General features: G+C 43.7%; 1 protein-coding gene across 3 annotated transcripts in view; it reads right to left on the bottom strand.

Annotated features, from left to right (window-relative positions):
- Positions 1 to 9,325: 9,325 nt before the first annotated feature.
- Positions 9,326 to 23,262, bottom strand: part of LOC134210354 (probable multidrug resistance-associated protein lethal(2)03659) — a 79,757-nt gene continuing 65,820 nt past the window's right edge. For all 3 annotated transcript variants that reach the window (XM_062686407.1, XM_062686408.1, XM_062686406.1), the window contains 3 exons: positions 10,324 to 11,372; positions 10,077 to 10,223; positions 9,326 to 10,010 (listed from right to left, as the gene is read on the bottom strand). In XM_062686407.1, coding sequence (XP_062542391.1) covers positions 9,990 to 10,010; positions 10,077 to 10,223; positions 10,324 to 11,372 — 1,217 coding nt within the window. In that variant the 3' untranslated portion in view covers positions 9,326 to 9,989. The remainder of the gene's footprint in view (positions 10,011 to 10,076; positions 10,224 to 10,323; positions 11,373 to 23,262) is intronic.

Here is a 23,262-nt window from a genome sequence, read left to right as displayed (position 1 = left end):
TATCCGACACGCTTTATCCAATACATGTTTCGAATTACGTGGTAAAGTAAACTCCCGGGGCAAAACGACCTTTTGACGTTTTTAGCGGTGTCTCAGACCTATTTTCAAGAATGTTTACTGCTGAATTGGTAGTTCACGATCCAAAGTGCATGCGCTGTTGAAAAACTTTGGAACGACTGCCGAAAAAATCGTCAAAAATCCCAAAGGGTCGTTTTGTACCGGAGATGCATATTACGTTTCCCCTACCATAGAGGTTTAGAACAGTATTCTGATAATTAGACAATAAACTTTGATTGAGCTGGATTGTAAATTAGCCAAAAGCTGGATATCTTGTATTCCAAAATATCCTCTAAATTTGTCAGCATGCTGATGTGGCGACCATCTGCGATACTTCCAACTAGGCCTTTACAAATATTTAATTTAAGAAGTGTCCGACTGGTCTCCGGAAAGCAGAGGGGGGACAACGGATTTTTTTTTCATATGGAGTTTGGCAAGTATGACAGTACCCTCTTTTTTGGCGCATAAATTTATACTCCAATGTCAAAATGCTCATATACTATTATAAATTGTGGTGGTATTTGTAAAAATTTGTATTGTTTACCGTTTTTACAAGAGAGAGTGGTGTCGGAAGCACATATAAATTAAAGATCGCAACGAACAAAAATACACCAAACCCGTAAATATGTAGTGTTTTCACTTTATTCCTTACGTGAAATATGCAGATAAATAATTATGTTGGTAGAAGAAACTCTGTGGTGAGCAGAAACAGTTGTTTCTTGCATTATCCAAACTTTGTGCGTTTCAGAACATTCTCACTCACTGCAGTGTTTATTTTTCATAGACTACGGCTTGGTGTTAGTGCCGTCGGCATTCGCTCGATTGGTGGCAACAAAAATTTGACAGCTTAGCACCCGCCTGCCGGAAAGTCAATGGGGGATAATAAAAAACAAATATTAAAATGAAAAAAAATAACAAAAAATCCGCGGGTTTGTTAAAGAATGTCTTGAAAATCCTCAAAATTATCCGATTTTTTTTGTTGCCACCCTAAAATATTATTTTTGAGCGAAAAAATCCGTGGAGGGGGGGGGAGACATAATTGTTTTTAAATATTTGTATCGGCCTTATTGGATTCGGTCAGTGAGCACTGCTGGAAAGTTAAGAATTTCGTTCCACCCTACTATGAGCAGATGACGAATGTAAGTACGCTGGTGGATGACGACTTTTTACATCAGAGGTTCTTTTTGGTTGAGAACATTTCAAGTTGTTTCACATGTTCGGGAACGAGAGAAGCTGTTAGAATTTGATAATATGTACCAGTGGGCTCGAGAGATCCATTGTGCAAAACAGCTCACGGAAGAAAAATCACAAAGTATGAGCATAACACAAGACCATACACTGCTCACGTATTTCGAATACTTGGTAACTATATGAACTTGACTTCGTTCTATGCATTGGCATAACCTCGGAAGTTCGCTCGTAGAACCGTCGCGTCGTTTTTTTTTTGCGCATATCATTCCTTAAATAAAATGATAAATAAACAGACTAAATAAAAGTATGCAGAAGTATGTATCCGAGGCACGACCGCTAATTGGACGTAGGATTTATTTACTTACTTATGGTGGTGCAAAGGGCCGACTTTAAAGATCTCCATCCTGAGCGTTGCCCGGCTATCGCTTTAACCTGTTGCCAGGTTAGATTTCGGTCGACTTCTTTTATTTCTTTATTGAGGCTTCTCCGCCATGAGCCTCTGGGTCTGCCTCTGTTGCGATGTCCAATGGGTTCCAGTCTAATGCTTGTTTACAGATTTCGTTTCCGCCCCTACGTAGAATGTGGCCGACCCAGCCCCACTTCCGATCCCGAATTTCTGTTGCTATCGGCCTCTGGTGACAACGACGATGGAGCTCGTTGTTTGAGATCCAGTTGTGAGGCCACCAGGCCCGAATTATATACCCCAGGCATCTGTTAATGAACACCTGCAGCCGTTGAGTGTTCTCCACTGATACACACCATGTTTCGCTAGCGTATAACAGCACAGATTTCACGTTAGAGTTCAAAATTCGTATTTTGGTGCGTTCACTTAGCTGCCTGTTTTTCCAGATATTTCTTAAACTCGCAAAGGCAGCCCTCGCTTTCTTGATCCGTGCGCCTATGTCGATCTTGGTACCGCCGTCTGACGCCATTTGGCTACTAAGATATTGGAAGTTTTCAACATTCTTTGGTTGCCCGGCTACTGTGAAACTGGAAGGAGTCACCGTGTTTACATCTAACGATTTAGTTTTGTTGACGTTGATGACTAAACCTGCCGAGGAGGAGCGCTCGACAAGGTCGTTGAACTTACTCTGCATATCAGAGCACCGTTACGCGAGGAGTGCAATGTCATCAGCCAATTCTAAGTCGTTTAGTCGATGAGGCTGATGATTTTGGGGGTTCCTTGCGTCTCCAGGCGTCCCACATATTCTCGTGATTGAGACGGTCGTAAGCTTTTTCGTAGTCAATGAATACCAAGTAAAGGGACTCTTGGAATTCGTTGACCTGCTCCAGAATGATGCGGAGCGTGACAATATGGTCCACACAGGATCTGTCGGCACGGAATCCGGCCTGCTGCCGCCGGAGAGTCGCATCGATCTTCTCCTGAATTCAGGCTAGGATAATTTTGCACAGAACTTTGAGAATGGTATACAGCAACATAATGCCTCGCCAGTTATCGCATACAGTCAGGTCATCTTTTTTGGGCATTATCACTAAGATATCTTGCATCCAGTCGACCGGGAAAGTTGCGGTGTCCCAGATATTACGAAATAAACGATGCAGTAGTTGAGCGGATGTCATGGAGTCAGCTTTGAGCATCTCGGCTGATATGCGATCGACCCCTGAGGCTTTATTCGATTTCATTATTTAGATGGCTGTTTGAATCTCTAGTAGTGATGGAGCTTCGGTATTGATGCGTGTTATACGTCGGATCCTAGGCAGATCATGCCGAGGTGCTGATGGCCTGGCTGGCACATGAAAAAGTTGTTCAAAGTGGTCGAACCAGCGTTTCAGCTGGTCAGTTGGGTCGGTCAATAACTGATCAGTGATCATTCGCGTCTTTCACAAGCATCGTTGCATTTATCTTCGCCCCGCTTAAGCCTCGTGAGATATCGTAGAGGAGGCGAATGTCCCCGGTTGAGGCGGCTCTCTCTCCTTCGTCGGCCAGAGAGTCTGCCCACGCTGGCTTATCCCGTCGACATGAGCGTTTTACTTCCTTCTCAAGAGCCGCACATCGTTGACGGGCTAAGACTTTGGCTCCTCTGGTTTTTGATCGCTCTATCGCGGCTTTGGCTTCTCTTCGTTTCTCTATGTTCCTACAGGTCTCATCGGCGATGTTTTCTCTGGGTGCGCAGTTCGCCCAGATTGTTCTCGCTGGTGGCGATGAAGGAATATCTGCAGCACGTGTCTCCAGTTATTCAACGAAGGACCGTTTCACCGTGAGATCTTCCAGTCGTCGTGTGTCGTCGTTCAACTCTCTCCTCCTGCCGACGAATCCGCACAATGCGTAGGCGTATTTCACCGATGAGGAGGTGATGATCAGACGCGATATCGGCACTACTTTTTACCCCGTACATCAAGAAGGCTCCGTTTCCATTTTCGGCTGATGCAGATGTGGTCGATTTGATTTTCTGTAAAGCCGTCACGGGAGACACACGTGACCTTGTGAACTGGTCGATGAGGGAAAAGCGATCCCCCGATCACCATGTCGTTATTACCACAAATTCTGCGAACAGCTCTCCGTTTTCGCTCATTTCTCCGAGACCATGGCGTCCCATAATGCGCTCATGGTTCGAGTTGTCGGATCCGATCTTCGCATTGAAGTCGCCCAAACAGATCTTGATATCACCCTTCGGAATTCTATCTACGACGGCATTGAGTTGACTGTAGAAGTTCTCTTTGTCTTGCAGATCGGCAGCATCAGTTGGCGCATAACATTGGATTATAGTAAGGTTTCGGACCCGTGTTCTAAATCTGGCATCGATTATCCTTTCACTTATAGGTTCCCACTTCATAAGTGCAGAGTGTGCATGAGCGCTTAGTAGGAAGCCAACTCCGCTATCCCGGGAGCGTGTTCACCTCGTAAACCAGAGTATAGCAGAACTTGTCCCGACGGCATTCTGTGTTCTCCAAAGTTTGGCCAACGGACTTCACTCAGTCCCAGGATCTCAAGCTTCATGCGGTGTGCCTCATTGGCAAGCTGTGCCAATTTACCCTGCTGGGCTAGGGTTAAAACGTTCCATGCTCCTATTCGTGTCCGTTGTTTCGCGCTGTTGATTTTACGGCGACGACTCTTAGCGCGAAACAACGGACGTAGGATTACGTGTGTAAAAGATGTGATTAAGGGAAAATTCGTTCAATCTTGTCTTGTACATAATGGTACACCGAAATAGAATCGATTTATTCCAATAATGCTCATTTCTAATTACTAACAAAAACAAAACCAGAGCCAGAATCTTGTGAGAAAACTTCATTTGACTGCCACTCAATGGTTTGCTGCTAAAACGCTCTAGACGCCATCCATGCTAATAATTTTTCGCAGGTCCCTGCGAGTTCCTGCGCAGCTACCTTTTTTTAAACTTAAATTCGTTTATTTCTGATTTTTGTTTGTTACATCATTTTTAACATTTCAAGTGGTTGGCCCCTCGGCCCTTCATCTTTGATTTTATTTCATAGTTGGAATTCAAAAGTAATTTATAGTATCTAATGTATCAGAATAACCTTATGGAGGCATTGATAATTTTGGAAAATTTGATAACCTAACTACTATGTACACTAATATTTACAATAATCTAGATTGGAACTAGCGCCCTAATTGGAGCCCTAAACATTTTCACACTCACCAAAGCGTTCAAGTAAGGTTTTTATCCCGGCCAGACGGTGGACTTCGGATGTTCTTGTCCTGGGAGGGGTGTTGAGGATCATCATCAGGAATTTGTTTTGGACCCGTTGAAGTTTGAGGTAATGGGTTTTAGCGCAGCTCTCCCAGACCGACATGCCGTATTCGATCACATGGAGGATGATTTGCTTGTAGACAGCAAGCTTATTTTTCAAGAACAATGACGACCGACAGTTGATTAAAGGATACAGTAGTTTCGACAAGACGTTACACTTCGTCACCGTCGTCCTGAAAAGAGGCTTGCTGACGAGGGTCAAGCCAAGGTAGTCAGCCTTATTGGCCCATTCCACAGTCGTGCCATTGAGGATGATTTTACAGTCCCCAGGCGGAACATCTTCTTCTTCTTCATTGACATTACATCCCCCACTGGGACATTGCCGCCTCGCAGCTTCACTAATCACTTCCACAGTTATTAACTGCGAGGTTTCTAAGCCAAGTTACCATTTTTGCATTCGTATATCATGAGGCTAACACGATGATACTTTTATGCCCAGGGAAGTCGAGACAATTTCCAATCCGAAAATTGCCTAGACCGGCACCGGGAATCGAACCCAGCCACCCTCAGCATGGTCTGGCTTTGTAGCCGCGCGTCTTACCGCACGGCTAAGGAGGGCCCCAGGCAGAACATGTTTAGGGGATTAAGTGTGGGGGAAAATGATCACCTGGGTCTTCGCCGCGTTGATACAGATCTTCCAGCTGGTACTCTGTCAGGGCATCCAGGCCTCGTTGGAGTGTTGCCACTAGCGCTCTGATCAATCTACCTTTGTAGACGATGGAGGTGTCATCTGCGAACAGAGACAGAATGCTTCCTTCTGGAGGTTCTGGCATGTCGGAGGTGAACAGATTGAAAACCAGAACCCGAGGATACTGCCCTGGGGGACACCTGCGACGATATTGTGAGCATTGGAACTCGCTCCGCTGATTGAGACCCGGAATGTCCTTGCCAACAGGTAATTTTTGATGATTCTCACCAGGTAGCTGGGAAGATTGTAGCATTGTAGTTTGTACACCAGGCCATCGTGCCATACATTTTCAAATGCCTTCTCGACATCGAGTAAGGCCGTGGCGGATGCTTTTGAGACAAACTTGTTCCGTCTGAGGACATTGAAAACTCGGGTCAGTTGGTGTACAGTTGAAAAACCGCGTCGGAAATTAAACTGTTTCTCGACTCAAGTAACCGGTGATGAATAGCTTTTTTGAATAGCTTGGATAATCCTGAGAGAAGGCTGATGGGACGGTAATTTTGGGGGAGGAAGGATCCTACCCAGGTTTCCGGATGGGGATGTCTTTCGCTGACTTCCAGGACGATGTGAAGTAGCTGAGCCGGAGACACTGATTAAAGATCAGCGAGAGGTGCTCAAAGTACGGAGCACTCATGTGTTTGAGCTCGAGATTCAGGATACTGTCGAAGCCTGGAGCCTTCATGTTCTTCGATGATTTGATATAGGCCGTCATTTCGCCAGCTGAGATCTCCAACTTCTCCGAGAAGACGTTGGGAATCAAATGGAAGTTGTTAGCATGCTCATTGACGGCTGCTTCGTGTGTACTGACGATGTTCTGTATAAGATTGTTTGAGCTGACGAAATGATGACCTATTTCGGCTGCCTTCTCTGCAGGAGTTATCAATAGCGATCATTAGAGTCATTATTGTCTAATGGGATCAAAGGTGGAATGGGCCGAGGCTTGGATTTTAGTATTTTGGTCATTTTCCAGAACGGGAAATAATCTGGGAGAGTGCGGATCTTATTCAAGAAATCGTTATTTTTGAGGTCCACCATTCTGACCTGTATAATTTTTATGATTAGATTGCAGCGTGCCTTAAGCTCATACAATCCAGTACGCAGAAACTGCCTGCGAGTGACATTCCGCAATCGAATCAAATTTTTGGTGAGTGTATCGATGTTTGGGGAGTTTCTTACCTATCTAGCCGTCGGTACATGTTGTTCCCGGGCCACCGAAATCGCCTCCTCGATGGAACGTAGCTGCCGATCGATTGCTTCAGGCGTTTCCGGCCTCGTAGTCGACGTTGTTGTCCACGCACCTTTGGAACCGGCCCCAGTCGACTCGGTAGTAGTTTCGCCGGAACTGCTGATGCCGATTGACCGAGGAGCCCACTTCCGCCACCACCGGATAGTGATCCGAACTGAGCTCCTGGTAGACGACCGGCTGCGACACGGGGTCGTTCATGTTGGTTATGTATAGGTCGAGGGTTGCGTGGACACCGGACCGACTCAGCCGAGTGGGGAAATCCGGGCTCAAGATCGTGTAGTGGCCTTCCTCCATGTCATTGCTCCAGATGGTGCCGTTACGATTGCCGCGAGTGTTGCCCCATGCTTGACGTTTAGCATTCAGGTCGCCGGCAAGGATATACTGGCCTTTCCTCCGCGTACACTTGACGTTGTCCCTCCGAAGGGCAGCCGATGATCCATCGCCGGCTTTGGCTTGCGTTGGACAGTAGGCCGCGATGAGCGTGATTGTGCCGACGGAAGTGGTCACTTCGACACAGATGGTCTTGATCATACTCAGCTGGAAGCTTGCAGCAGGCCACGGTTGATGCTATATCGAAGTGCGATGGCCACACCACCTCCCCTGGACGGCCGTTTGAGTCGCACGATGCGGAAGTTCGGGATGTGGACGCTCGCCTCCGGTTTAAGGTGCGTTTCAGTGATGAACACCACGTCGATCTCCTTCTCCTCGAGGAAATCAGCTAGTTCGATGCTTTTGATCTTGAGCGAGCAAGCGTTTCAGTTGACCAGGCCCACCCTAGGAACCATTTTCAATAATATGAACATGCCAAGAGTGAAAACCTGGTCGAAACGGGTATTGCAGTCGCGCAGCCAAGTGGCGAGCTGTGCAAAGATCGGCATCAGCTGCTCCGGAGTGCAGAGCAGAGCAGATTCTTCCGGCGGGTCAGTTTGATTCTCCGGCTGCGGACGGAATCCATAGGAGGAGGAAGCGGGGGCCATTCGCTGGAGTATAGAGCTGGTGGTGCTGGGGCTTGAATCGATGCTGCTGCTGCTGCTGCGGCCAGTCGCTTGTGCGGCTGCAACGGTGGAAGTACTGGTACCGCTCGTCGGGGAGCTGTGATAGAAGGAAGATTCACCTCGTCGATCACTGGAACACGGTTGCTCTTCGGATGGGCTTTGGTTGATGCTTTCCTTCGGATTTCCAGGAACTCTGTGCGTTTCGGACAGCCTTTCGTAGTGGCTTGATGTTTTTCGCCACAGTTAGCGCAGTTTGGATCGACAAGGAGTCATCCGTAGCGTGCAGTTCGCAACACTTGTTGCAGTGCGCAACCATGTGGTAATTCCGGATGCCATGCCCGAAGTTGTATAATTTGGTGCACTGTGTCACATCACGATGCACGGGCCGGTAAAGCTCTCAGCCGACGATGGTGTAGTTGATTACTCCGATCAGCTTCAGGTCCTTGAAGGAGATGGAGCCATGCTCCAGATGGACCAGGTAAAGCTGATCACGGTACTTTCTGGCCTTGTCGTGGCGAGCGATTTTGTTCACGGCGATAGGCTTGAGTCCACTGCTTTCTAGCTCGGTGATAAGCTCTTCCTCCTTCATATCGTGGAGCCCTCGCAGCAAAGCCTTGAGCGGCTTCGTACCGGGGAGTTCATGAGTGTTAAACTTATACTTGTGAACCTGTAGGCTGTAGGAAATCCACGATAGATTTGTGGTGATCTTGATTAGCAGGCATCACCTTGACTCCCTCGCTGCAAAGCCGGAACGTGCACTTGAGGCTCTTCGCAATAAGCTGGCGGATTTTCGGCCGCAAATCCGGTGGATCGCTCTTAACGAAAACAGGCAGGATATGTCTTTCTTGGTTGCCATCTCAGTGCTAATGGCGTAAGCCCACCCAACGCATCAATATAACATATCCGAGGGGAGGGGATCCATAGACGCAAGGGAGTTCCGGATAAAATTGAAGACCCCATCGAGGCGCAGTGCGAATTTTTTACGTGAAGAATCCTGCGTAACGAAGCTTTCTTTAGCAGCATATAATTTCCAAATAGGTTATTGCAGTTTTTATCTGATCACATTCGGTCACAATCGAGTTGCTGTAACCAAATTTATTTGAAATGTGCTACAAAGGTTTGTCTGACCCCAGACGAGTTGTTACTGGAGTGAGGCCAGTATTTATTATATCTCCGCTACTTCACTACTTATCTGAGACTGTTAATCATGGTGGGGGTGCGAATGACCGTGTACCACACCGTGGACTGCTCTGGAGCATTTGAATGACTTCGATTTGGCTGATGATGATGCATTACTAGCGCATTGACGTTCTGATGTGCTGAGTAGGCTGAACAACCTGGTAGAACTCGTCTACAGCGGAACCTATAACAAATGGAACACAGTTCGGACCTTATGAAACCAACACAAATTCAGTTACATCGATGAACACAGTTTTATTATGCTAGCATAAAATAGTTTCTGACTTCATGGAATAATGGATTATAAAAACTCGACTTCAAGTCTCCGATGTAGGCATGTATGCAAATGTAAGTACAAATGTTTCACGTTTCTAAGATGGAAGATGATCTTCCGAGTTGAGGCATGCGATTGTGAGTATAACAAAAACAAAAAAAATATCGGCTTACAATTACAAACTACACAAATTTAGACATGTGTTTCGTCCTAGCATTTAATTTCGCTCACATTTTCTACTACCTAGCAGTAATGGTACAGTACCTTATCTTACTTTACAGGAAGTTCATCAACTGTCAAAAGCATCTTCATTTCTTTCCATTTAAATAACGATAAAGTTCATACTGCTTTGTACTTATCGTATACCTAGCGTGTGTATACTCTTATTTACTAACAATTGTAATATTTTTGTTCTATTTTAAGTAGCACTTGTATTCAGGCACTTTTTAAGTTAAACAGTTCTGCCAAGTTTTAAATCACTCCAAGTATTGGCTCGTTAAGTTAAGTAACTACATTTATAGTGAAGAATGGGTGAAGATCAACATTGATGAGATGTGAGGCCGACTAAATTAGGGTATTCCAATTTATACACTTTGGAAGTAGCATGTCCAATATCTGATCAGTATCAGTGTTTCTTTTGGTGAGCCTGAGAAACAGAAATCAATATTAGATATTGAGTAGAATGATTTTAAATTTAGCAAATTTGACTTACCTCTTTGGCAATCTTGAAAAGGTGGTCAAATGTACTCTTCCCCGTCTGCTTTACCATGCCGTAGAATATCCTTGGCCCATCTTCTGCGGTGAGTAGTTCGTACGGTGTTCCAAATTCTACGCAACGTCCAGCGTCCATAACCAGAACCTAAAACAAAGTAAAATTTTGTTCAAAAATTGACAAATTAGCTTTCAATAATCTAAAAAGCAAAAGTCTTATATGCAAAATTTCATGACACCTTACTTACCTTGTCGGAGTCCATAACCGTGTTCAATCGGTGGGCAATCGTCAGTACCGTGCAGTCGTCAAATTTCTCTCTGATCGTTTGCTGGATCAGCTTATCCGTCTGGGGGTCTACGTTGGCGGTGGCTTCATCCATCACCAGAATCTTGTTCTCTCGCAGAATGGCACGCGCCAGACAAACCAGTTGTCGTTGGCCCACGCTGAAGTTGCTTCCACCTTCGTTGATCTTGGATGACAAGCCGGAAGGCAGCTCGTTGACAGCCTCTTCGAGCTTTACCTCCTTCAGGGCACGCCACAGCTTGTCATCAGGATACTCGTCAAATGGATCCAAGTTGTAGCGCAGACTGCCGGAGAAGAGGACCGGCTCTTGTGGAATGATCGAAAGCTTACCTCGCAGATCGTGCAGTCCCATTTCGTGGATATCGCGGGTATCGATCAAAATCGACCCTTCGTTATAGGACAAACGGAACAGTGCGTTAATCAACGACGACTTTCCAGCGCCAGTTCTACCAACAATTCCGACCTTCTCGCGTGACTGAATTTCAAATTCAAGTTCTTTAAGCACACGATCCGTGTCCGGATCGGGATCGTATCGTAAGGATAGTTTCTCAAACTTCACCTTACCCTCCTGGGGCCACTCTTTGGGTGGTTTCTTTTCACCTTCGGCTTCGAGCGCTGGTTCCGGATCAACCGTGTCGTATTCCACCACTCGCTCGACCGAAGTCATTGTATTTTCCAGCTCGGCCGACTGGCGCATACCCCACTGTACCATTCCGGTCATACCCAGGGCTTGTGTGATTGCAAGGCCAACGTTTCCGCCGCTGTCACCGTTGATGAAAAACGTGAGCGTTACAATAGCGATATAGATCACGCAAAACACGTCCAGGTAGAACCCGAAGGCACGGGACGTCGAGATGAACAGGTAGAACGAAGAGCTGTGCAGATCCTGATGGCCGTCGAATTCACTCACGAGCACTTTCTCGGCACCAAACGCACGGATAGTTGAAAGACCGGATAGCGAGGCGGATAGATGTGAGTAAATCGGGGAACGTGCTGTAATGAGAAGAGTGAACATTATTTGATAACTGCTCGATGTTTTAACTGGGACAGCAGGGACTATGCAAGGGCTTGATGGCACCTCTACTGGCCACTGCAAGTTGTAAGGTTTGGACAGTGGACTTTGAGAAACTTTTATGAAAAAAATTACAAGTATCCATAAACAGGCCCCACCAAAACGACTGTGTGCAGCTCAAATACACTATTCCATGCCCTAGTGTGGAGCGGGATTTTAATACACTTGACATGCTAGCCCCCCGACGAGACACAAAATTTGCACAGGCCCAATAAGCCGCTTGGCTTGAAAAAGAAACCAGTACGAGCAACGTGAAAAATACGACTCGATTCACCTTCCTGTGACATTTGAAATCTCACAAGAAGCCATTTATAATCCAATCAGCTCTGCTTTTAATTATCATAGAGCTGATTGGGATTTATATAAAACATATATCGATAGGAATTTTGACGTTGATATTCCTTTGGATACCAAAAGTGATATTGACAATGCGCTCGTATCTTTGACAAATTTAATTGTCGAAGCCAGAGGCATTGCAATTCCTAAATGTGAAGTTAAATTCAACTCCATTATTATTGACGACGATCTTCAGCTACTGATCCGTCTTAAAAATGTGAGGCGAAGGCAATACCAAAGAACTCGCGATCCCGCCTTGAAAGTTATTTGGCGAGATTTGCAAAATGAAATTAAAAAACGTTTCGCTATTCTGAGAAATACCAACTTTGAGAATAATGTCTCGAAGTTGGATCCCAGTTCGAAACCATTTTGAAAATTAACGAAAATTCTTAAAAAAAACCTCAAAAGCCAATTCCAGCGCGGAAATAAAATTTTATTAACAAATGGCGAAAAGGCTAAAAAACTTGCTCAGCAGTTCGAGAGTGCCCATAATTTTAGTCTAGGTCTCACTAGTCCAATTGAGGATCAGATTACACGGAGCTTCGAAGACATTCTCAATCAAGAGAATGTTTTTGACCCTTCGTTGGGAACTAATTTGGATGAAGTGAGATCTATTACTAGAAAATTTAAAAATATGAAAGCCCCGGGTGATGATGGTATTTTCTACATACTTATCAAAAAACTTCCTGAGAGCTCTTTATCCTTTTTGGTTAATTTATTTAACAAATATTTTCAATTGGCATACTTCCCAGATAAATGGAAAAACGCCAAAGTTGTTCCTATTTTGAAGCCGGACAAAAATCCAGCTGAGGCTTCTAGTTATCGCCCAATCAGTCTGCTTTCTTCAATAAGCAAACTGTTTGAAAAGATTATTTTAAATACAGTCAAACCTCCATGAGTCGATGTTCTATGACTCGATATCGACTCATGGAAGCAAATTTTGCTATGTTGAAAAATATTTTCTGGGTTACTGTGATGGTCCCTTCAAACAGCTTCCCAGGGATTTTCTATTCCATATCTCGATATTTCCATGAGTCGATGGTCCCTTCAATATCGACTCATGGAGGTTTGACTGAAGAATGATGGTTCATATTAATGACAATTCAATATTTGCTGATGAGCAATTTGGTTTTCGCCATGGGCATTCAACCATCAACCATCAGTTATTAAGAGAAACGAATTTAATTCGGCTCAACAAATCTGAAGGATATTCGACTGGAGATGCTCTTCTTGATATAGAGAAAGCATTTGACAGTGTTTGGCATGAAGGTTTGATTGTAAAATTGATGAATTTTAATTTTCCTCTGTACATTATTAAACTGATTCAAAATTATTTATCAGATCGCTCACTGCAGGTAAACTATTATTTATTTATTATCAGACTAAGGCCGGAGTGGCCTGTGCTGCACATAAAAGTCTTCTCCATTCAGCTCGGTCCATGGCTGCACTTCGCCAACCACGCAGTCTGCGGAGGGTCCGCAAATCGTCCTCCACCTGATCGATACACCTTGCCCGCTGTGCACCTCGCCTTCTTGTTCCCGTCGGATCGTTGTCGAGAACCATTTTCATCGGGTTACTGTCCGACATTCTGGCTACGTGCACGCCCCCCGCAGTCTTTCGATTTTCGCGGAATGCACGATGGATGGTTCTCCCAGCAGCTGATGCAACTCGTGGTGCATTGGCCTCTCCACGTACCGTCCGCCATCTGCACCCCACCACCATAGTACGCAACACTTTCCTTTCAAAAACTCCCAGTGCGCGTTGGTCCTCCACGAGCATCGTCCAGGTCTCGTGCCCGTAGAGAATTACCGGTCTACACACTCAGTTTTTATTTCTGCAGCTCGGCAAAAATCCGCACAGCCGTGTGCCAGCAAAATAAATAACTGATATTCCGGCAAAAATAGCGTTTGTTAGCTGATTTTCGGCAAATTATTTGCTGATTATCAGCAATTTTGACAGAAATCTCGGCAAAAAACATGCTTGCTGGGGCACGGCTGTGCGATTCTCGGTAAAAGTTCAACATTTTGCTGAGATCCCGTTAAAAAAAATTAAGTGTGTACCGGTCAAAGTTACGTGCCATGATATCAATGTCGTCGGCGTCGGCTGCCCTTCGTATTACTCCCTCCAAAGCGATGTTGAATAGCAGACACGAAATACCATCACCTTGCCGTAACCCTCTACGCGTTTCGAAGGGACTCGAGAATGCCCCTGAAACTCGAACTACGCACATCACCCGATCCATCGTCGCCTTGATCAACCGTATCAGTTTATCCGGAAATCCGTTTTCGTGAATTAGCTGCCATAGCTGGTCCCGATCGATTGAATCATATGCGGCCTTGATGTCGATAAATAGATGATGGCACGTTGTATTCGCGGCATTTCTGCAATACCTGACGTATGGCGAACACCTGGTCTTTGATAGAGCGTTCACCCATAAATCCCGCCTGGTACTGCCCCACGAACTCTCTTGCAATTGGTGTTAGTCGGCGGCATAAAATTTGGGAGAGTACCTTGTAGGCGGCGTTCAGCAATGTGATTGCGCGGTAGTTGCTACAATCCAGCTTATCGCCCTTTTTGTAGATGGGACACACGACACCTTCCATCCACTCCTGCGGCAGAAACTCATCCTCCCAAACCTTGGTAATCACCCAGTGCAGCGCTCTAGCCAGTGCCTCACCACCGTGTTTAAACAGCTCTCCTGGTAGTTGGTCAACTCCAGGGGCTTTGTTGTTTTTCAGCCGGCCGATCTCCTCCTGGATTTCCTGGAGATTCGGAGCCGGAAGTCGAATGTCCTGCGCGCGTGCTCTTAGGTTCATTACCATACCGCCACCGTTGTCTGCCATATAGCCATTCAGGTGCTCTTCGTAGTGCTGCCGCCACCTTTGGATCACCTCACGCTCGTTTGTAAGAAGTTTGTAAACTCAGCTTATAATTTTCCCGCATAAGCCGAGAGCTTCTTATTTGAAACCTTCTAGCAGACATATTGTCACTATGAATTGGGTCCCAATTAATTGGTCTAGCGAAACTAAATATTTAGGACTTCTGCTAGATCAAAAAATTAACTTTTAAAAATCACATTGAAGGCCTTCAAGCCAAATGTAACAAATATATTAAGTGTCTATATCCACTTTTAAACAGAAAATCAAAACTTTGTCTTAAGAACAAACTTTTGATTTACAAACAAATTTTTAGACCTGCCATGTTGTATGCTGTGCCAATATGGACTAGTTGCTGCAATACCAGAAAGAAGGCACTTCAGAGGATTCAAAATAAAATTTAGAAAATGATTCTGAAGTTGCCTCCGTGGTATAGTACCAATGAACTTCATAGAATTTCTAATATTGAGACATTGCAACAAATGTCCAACAAAATAATTTCCAATTTTAGACAAAAATCGTTGCAATCTTCTATTGCAACGATTAGCTCCTTGTACCCTTAGTATAAATTAGGTTAAGTTTAGTTTAAGTTGAAAACATTGTAATTCCTACATGGTTCAATTCAACCAGAGGAAAAATTCTATCTGCTAGAGGCCATTGAAATGTATTAATAATAACTAAAAATATGAGATAGCAAATAAAGATGATACATACAACTTTCAGACTCACCATCTGTTTATTAATTTCAAAGCAGCGTACGTTTCAGTGAAAAGAAATTAGCTGTGGCAGATAATGTTTGCACATGGTTATACGGCGAATATGATGATATGCGCAACGCTTGATGCCTCGAAATAAACTATTCGGGTTGCAGACGACGTATCAACCGCGTTTGTGACCGTGGAGAGATTGAAGCAGAGTGATGCGCTTTCAAATTTATTGTAAATGTTGCAGGGGGTGATTAGGAGATCTGGCGTGCAGAAGAATGGAACTATCATCACATGGTCGCATATGCTCCTGATCTTTGCGGAAGACATTGACTACATTGGTAACGATCGCAGGGCAGTAGTGGAGGATTTTGCCCTAATGAACAGGGAGCCGGCGAGGATAGGCTAAACCATCGATTCTACCAAGACGGAGTACATGGTTGCGGGTAAAGATAAAGGTAAATCTGTTGGTGTTAGTGATGTAGTAGTGCTTGATGGGGCAGTTGTTGAAGAATTTGTTTATATTTGAACACAATACAATTCTTGATGGGAAACTAGAAAAAGATGCATGGCGCAGACGCATTAATCACGAGCTGTATCAAGTGTATAAAAAAGAAAATATTGTGAATCGTATAAAATACGACAAACTCCAGTGGGCCATCACTTAGTGCGATTGTCGGAAGAAAGAATAGCAAAAACAATATTCACCAGAGATCCGGATAGAGGCCAGCGACTTCGTGCAAGGCCACGAATACGCTGGCTGCTGCACGCGGTGGATTCGAACCCTAAACATTTAGGAAAACTGGAGGAACATCACCCAAGATTGACAATTATGGAGCTCTTAACTGCCCATGATCGCATATTTGTAACATTTGCATTTTTGTCGATTTTGAGATAAGCTCATGAAACACATACAAATTGCTAGTTCTTCCCTGTTCTTCCAGCTGACCAAGTGAAATAGGAAAGTTTTTCCAAAAACTCGAAAAAACTACCAAGTTGTTTTGTAACATATGCAAAGTGACCGCATAACCGTAACACTGAAAAATTTTATTGCCGGTACGCCATGTGCTGTGTACAAAAAAATTGAAATTAGTTTGTATTCAAATACCAAGGAATGAAAATGTTTCTACCGAAGGTTCCAACTGGATCAAGTGTTTGTGCAATTTTTGGGAATTTTTAGAAAATCATTGAGATTTGCATACTTATGCATTAGGGTGGTTCAAAAAATCTATTTTGCTCCACAGTGCTCATCTAATTTCTTTACCATCTTTACCATGTTCTGAGTGTCCTCTGAAAATTTGAGCTCATTTGGATTAAAACTGATTTAGCACAAGCCGTTTCAAATTTGCATGCAAATTAGTATGGAGAAATTTATTTTTAAACTATACTGATAATGACGCCTCTTCATTAAGCGCAGGTTAAAAGAAAACCTACATAGCTAAAAGTAATACTCAAGAGCTTTCACTCAGCGAAAACCGCAACTTAATTAATCGTACCAATAACTAGTAATCGAATTTAATCTATACCGTGGTTTTTCTGGAGCTATTTGCGTAACTCCTCAACAGGCAACATTGCTGCTCGTGGCGCGAAAGATATCACACACAAATTCAGGCTACTATGTTGCACTGCACATTTCAGTGATGCCCTCAAAGCAGTTTAACGATCATGACTAAAGATTCGCAACCTGTCTTAAAGTCGATTACTAATTATTGGGGCGATTAATCAACATGCGGTTTTCGTTGGGTGAAAGCTGTTGAGTAGACTGGCCCAAGATACAAAAAGTCGACCGAATCTACGGGGCACCCTCCAGGATTTTGCCTTTAGGTAAGAAAATCATTCTCTGAAAATTTCAACTTGATCGGTTATTCCATAAGCTGGCGCAATTGATTTGAAGTTAGTATGGGGGTTTCAGCCGAAATATATGGGAAAATACACCTCTGTTACTATTTCGTACAGGAAATTGTATGGAAAAGCCCGATTGAGCCCATATTTGCAGGAAATGAAGTTAACATGCCAATGAACAATTCGACATAAAATTCTACTATGATCAAATAAACTTTAAATTAGTTTTTAACTGATTTATTTGGAGTTTGGTTGAGCACTTTGAAATTCATTAATTGCCTTGAAAACAAGCGCATGTAATCGAAGGTAGCTGCGATATGTGTTGTGGCGGGCGTGCAGTTACTTATGTTTCAGTGCGCGCGAAATCACGTATCGCAGGCACCTTTGATTGCATGCGTATGTTTTCATGGCAATTAATGAATTTAAAAGTGCTCAACCCAACTCTAAATAGATCAGCCAAAAACTGATTTAAAGTTTATTTAGTAATAGTAGAATTCTGTGTCGAATTGTTCATGAGGATGTTAACTTCATTTCCTGCAAATCTGGGCTCAATCGGGCTCTTCCATCAAATTTCCTGTACGAAATAGTAACAGAGGTGTATTTTCCCATATATTTCGGCTGAAACCCCCATATTAACTTCAAATCAATTGCGCCAGCTTATGGAATAACCGATCAAGTTGAAATTTTCAGAGAATGATTTTCTTACCTAAAGGCAAAATCCTGGAGGGTGCCCCGTAGAATCCGACGACTTTTTTTTCTCCCCATACTAGGCTGGGCCACTCTACTGTTGAGTATTCCTTCTAGCTATGCAGGTTTTCCTTTAACCTGACCTTAATGGGGAAACGACATAAACAGTATAATGAAAAAATAAATTTCCCCATACTAACTTGCATGCAAACTTGAAACGGCTTGTGCTAAATCAGTTTTAAACCAAATGAGCTCAAATTTTCTGAGGACACTCAGAACATGGTAAAGAATTAGATAAGCACTGTGGAGCACAAGCGAAACGTATAACGGGTTTGAGGCATTAAAAACGTCAGTGAAGGTCCTCGTGTTAGCAAAAACTTTGGCGGTAGCAATTGCGATGTGCTCAGAAAATCTTAGCATGCTATCAAGTGAAATACCCGAGTCGACGACAGCAACTCGTTCCAGAATGATATCTCCTATCGAATATTGAAAATTGATTGGAGAGTATAAGCGAGAGAAGGTGATCACGCTGCATTTTTTGACGTTTACTTCTATGCAATTTGTTACGCACCAGCCAAGCAAAGCATCCATGTTTATCTGAAGAGCACAGCAGTCCAGTAGAGAACTCACTACTGGATAGATTTTCAGATCATCTGCATACATTACTTTACATGATTGGAAAATGGAGGGCAGAAAAGGGCGCCGAAAATGTTGAGCCAATTCTAACATATGCTCTACGATCAGCCAGGTACTATTGAATCCAGCTAGTAAGCCAAGTCGGAAGTCCATCTCGTTTCAACATTTCGACCACCTGATTGTGAGGAACGCGGTCGAAAGCTTTAGAGAAGTTGAGTATAGATATTCCTATGTAGTTTTCTTGGGCTCAAGCACGTAGAATCATAACTACTGAATCGATTCAATGGGCACTTAACAGTTTTGCTCCCTACAAATCTCCAGGGGAGGATGGGATTTATCCCGTTCTACTTCAGAGAGGTTTTGAGCATATCAAACATGTGTTGAAAAAGCTTTTAGTATGCAGTTTTGCTACTGGGTATATTCCCATATCCTGGCGGGATGTCACTGTAAAGTTTATCCCAAAAGGAGGACGTGCTTCGTATGAAGAAGCAAAGAGTTTTAGACCCATCAGTCTGACCTCATTTCTTCTGAAATGCTTAGAACGTATTATCGATCATCACATTCGTGATGACTGTTTGGCAAACATGCCTCTTCATGTTAATCAACATGCTTACCAATCTGGAAAGTCCACCGTGACTCTTCTACACAAGGTTGTGTACGATATCGAGAAAGCATTCGCTCAAAAGCAATCGTGCTTGGGTGCTTTCTTAGATATTGAAGGTGCTTTCGACAACGTGTCTTTCGATGCAATATTGGAAGCCGCACGTTGTCATGGGCTACCTAATATTATTACCAAATGGATTCACCAGATGCTTAAAAACCGACATCTCTACTCGACATTACGTCAAGCAGCGATTAGGAAATTAAGTGTCTGCGGATGCCCTCAATGGGGAGTATTATCTCCACTTTTGTGGAATCTCGTTGCAGATACGCTATTGAGGTTACTCAATAATGGCGGTTTTCCTACCTATGGATTTGCCGACGACTATCTTACATTGATAGTGGGTTTGTGCATTACTACCTTATTCGACCTGATGCAAAATGCTCTTCAGGTAGTTGAAAGTTGGTGTCGCCAATATGGCCTTTCGGTCAATCCGAATAAAACATCTATTGTTCTTTTCACGGAAAAACGTAATCGTAATGGTATTCGTCCATTACATCTTTTTGGTTCTGAAATCAATGTAACTGATCAAGTAAAGTACGTGGGTCTAATTTTGGATTCAAAGCTTTCCTGGACTCCTAACATTGAGTTCAGAATCAAAAAACGTGTATAACTTTCGGCCAATGCCGACGAACCTTTGGTAAAACTTGGGGTCTTAAACCCAAATATATCAAATGGATTTACAAAACAGTTGTACGACCAATTTTGGCTTATGGATGTCTTGTGTGGTGGCAAAGGGGGAAGTGAGGACAATTCAGTCTAAATTAGGCCATCTTCAAAGGATGTGCCTAATGGCAATGACTGGTGCGTTCTCTTCAACTCCCACGGCTGCTCTCGAAGTTCTCTTCGACGTGGCCCCACTACACATACATCTCAAACAAGAAGCATTTTCTTGTACTTACCGACTATGGGTACTCGGTTTTATGGAAGAGAATCCTGTAAACCGCAGTTCTACACACACTTCGTTGTTACCGCTTATGGTTAATTGGGACAAAATTTTCCTTGCTCCAAGTGATCTCACACACGTTAGTAGTTTTCCTTATAGGACATTTTCAACACAATTCCCCTCGCGGGATGAGTGGACATCTGGCTATTTGGAGAGAAGTATGTCGGACAGCATTGTTTGTTACACTGACGGCTCCCTCCTCGAAGGTAGAGCAGGTGCAGGCGTCTATTCGCGTGAGCTGAGATTGGAACAGTCACACTCACTGGGTACACACTGCACTGTCTTTCAAGCGGAAATATTTGCCATCATGTGTGGAGTGCAATCTGCACTGCAGCAACGCATTATGGGCAAAGTAATATACTTCTGTTCAGATAGCCAAGCAGCTATTAAAGCTCTCGCCTCGGCCAACTCAAGGTCGAAGTTAGTAATCGCATGTCGAACTCAAATTGAGGAACTGAATTCAGTTAATACTTTACACCTTATATGGGTACCTGGCCATTCTTCCATAGCTGGAAACGAAATGGCTGATGAGTTAGCTCGTAATGGAGCATCGCATGACTTTATTGGTCCTGAGCCAGCTATTCCAATATCCAAGTGTTGGGTGAAGCTTTTGATCAACTCTTGGGCTGTCACTCAGCACAAATGGCATTGGAGTAGTCTGGATTCATGTCATCAAACAAAATTGTTCATCCGGGAGCCATCTCCGGTAGTGGCAAGCTATTTAGCTAATCTGTCTAAACAGAATTGCAGTGTCTTAGTCAAGGCCTTGACAGGTCACTGCCGACTGAACTATCACATGGCAAATATTCAACGCGTTGAATCATCTGTTTGTGATAGTTGTGAATCCGATTATGGAACTTCTTATCATCTAATATGTAACTGCCCAGTCTATGCACAATTGCGCTTCCAAATATTTGGTAAACACTTACTTAGTGAAATTGACTTCAGAAACCTGAATCTTCAGAGTATTTTGTTGTTCATAACCCGTTGTGGTAAGGAGTTATAAGCTCTTGTACGCTTATGCGTTGTATGCCCTCTTCAAGGGCCCTTTTCCAAACATTCCCTTTGTTCTCCCATCCACATTCCTTTCCTTTTGTTCACTTCCTTTTCCGTCAGGTGTGTGATGTAAAAGGCTGTGAAGGCGATGGCACAAATCTCCCAAATTGAGGTGAACGTGCCCCTGGAGCCGATGTTCTGATACCTGATACCTGATAGATATTCCTATGTAGTTTTAGACATGATGTACGTATCCGGCTTTATGGATTGGAGTTATTGCAGCCATCTTCCATAAGTTTGAAAAACGCGCCTCACTCAAAGAGCGGTCGGAAAGCAGTGTAGTAGGTAAAGCCAACGAAGGGCAGCATTCCTTGATGAAGCATGGTTGAAGATTGTCAGAGCCAGGGCCTTTCGATGTTTCAATGTTTAGGAGCTTTCTATGCACCTCTTCGAATGCAAAAGAAACAGTTGGTATGTTCAAATCATATTCCGGTAAACTGCTCAAGTACTGTTCAGATAAAGGTGGTGAGTTATTACTTGCCACGTTTTGGAATGACTCAAAATGAAATAAAGTGTGAAGTTTCCTTTATTTAATACCCTTGGCATGCTTCTCCCCCAGAAGTAATACTGGGAGGTAGTTCCTGGGGGAAACGATGGCGGAGCCCAAGGGAGTTTAGTCGGTATTACCAGTACGGTCGAGTCCGACACTCCAGTACACTTCCGTGTGGTAGTTTGGCAACTACAATGCACGTGTGCTGGGTTAGCGTGTAAATGCATTCTCCCTTGTAAAAAAAATACCCTAGTGCCGTAGTGCCTGCTTCATAATAGCCCAGAAATTTTCGATGGGCCTTAGTTCCATTGCGTAGAGGGGTTTTGACAACATTTGAATAGTTGCAAGAAGTTCCGACCGAAATCCGACCAGAAGATCAGAGGGCTCTCGTGTTGCTTCAACAGAGATATCCCTGTTTACAGTACTGGTAGTCACTAACGGCGCACTCTGTATACCTCATGAGTAGTTTTTGCTTCCTTATTTCCTCCGGAACATCAAACTTGTGCTCAAACGTCTATGATGAGACAATGAAGCTTCGTCATCATTTAGGTATACACTTTTTGGGCCCGTGACTCTATCACCGTATTTTGTAGTTCGTCACGAATATGGAGCCTACCGCACTTTGAAAATTGACAGTCCCTCCCAGTCTTTGGCTCTCTGAACGAATGTTCTGGTCAAATTTTACTTTTTGGCCACATTCCTGGCCGAAGCATTGGGATTACGGTTAAAACTTTAACTCGCGCTTTCACGACACGATTGTGATCCTGGTCACTAATAGAACAACAATTCTAACCGCGCATTTCTTCTTTTGTTTGGTAAGTATCGTTTATTTATTTATTATCAGACATAGGCCGGAGTGCCCTGTGCAGTGCATAAAAGTCTTCTCCATTCAGGTCGGTCCATGGCTGCACGTCGCCAACCACGTACGCTAAATCGTTCTCGACTTCAGCCAACCTGATCTACCCGATCAACCAAGGTTTTTGGAATGTCCTCATCGTCGGTGCATACCCAATCCGGTTCAAAAAGCATATGCGCACCATGTAAACTAAATTTTTCTTGAATACGAGATGTTCAAGGTACCGCACTACTAAGGAAGGCACTGAAGTTTGTAAAATAAATGAGTGAAATATTATCGGCTCAATAGACCTGCTGGGATGTTCAGCGATGCACAGATACATCGTTCTTTACTTGTTTGGTTGCATAGATCATATGTTATTAACTCCGAGACTGTAGTAGCCTGTAGTAGCTGGTAAAAGTAATAAGTGATCGGATTAATGGATTTGCTGGGATATTTAGTGTTGAACGGAAACATCTTTTAGGACTTGGTTGATTGGGTAGATCATATGTTCTGAACCCCATGACGTTTTGAAGAACTTGAAATAGTTTGCGGTAATTCAAAATTCGATTAATTTATGTTTCATGATTACATGGATAGTTTTGGACATACTTTTCGGTTTAGGACATTTTGTTTGTGAACATATTTTATGATGCACTCTAGGATATGTACTCCAGAACAGTTTGTACGGCCTGTTAAAAATGTTAATGACTTTTATGTTCTTTCTATACTAATTTTGGTA

This window comes from Armigeres subalbatus, chromosome 2, assembly GCF_024139115.2.
Source record: "Armigeres subalbatus isolate Guangzhou_Male chromosome 2, GZ_Asu_2, whole genome shotgun sequence".
In the NCBI taxonomy this organism is placed as follows: Eukaryota; Metazoa; Arthropoda; class Insecta; order Diptera; family Culicidae; genus Armigeres; species Armigeres subalbatus.
This window is presented reverse-complemented; position numbering and strand designations above follow the sequence as displayed.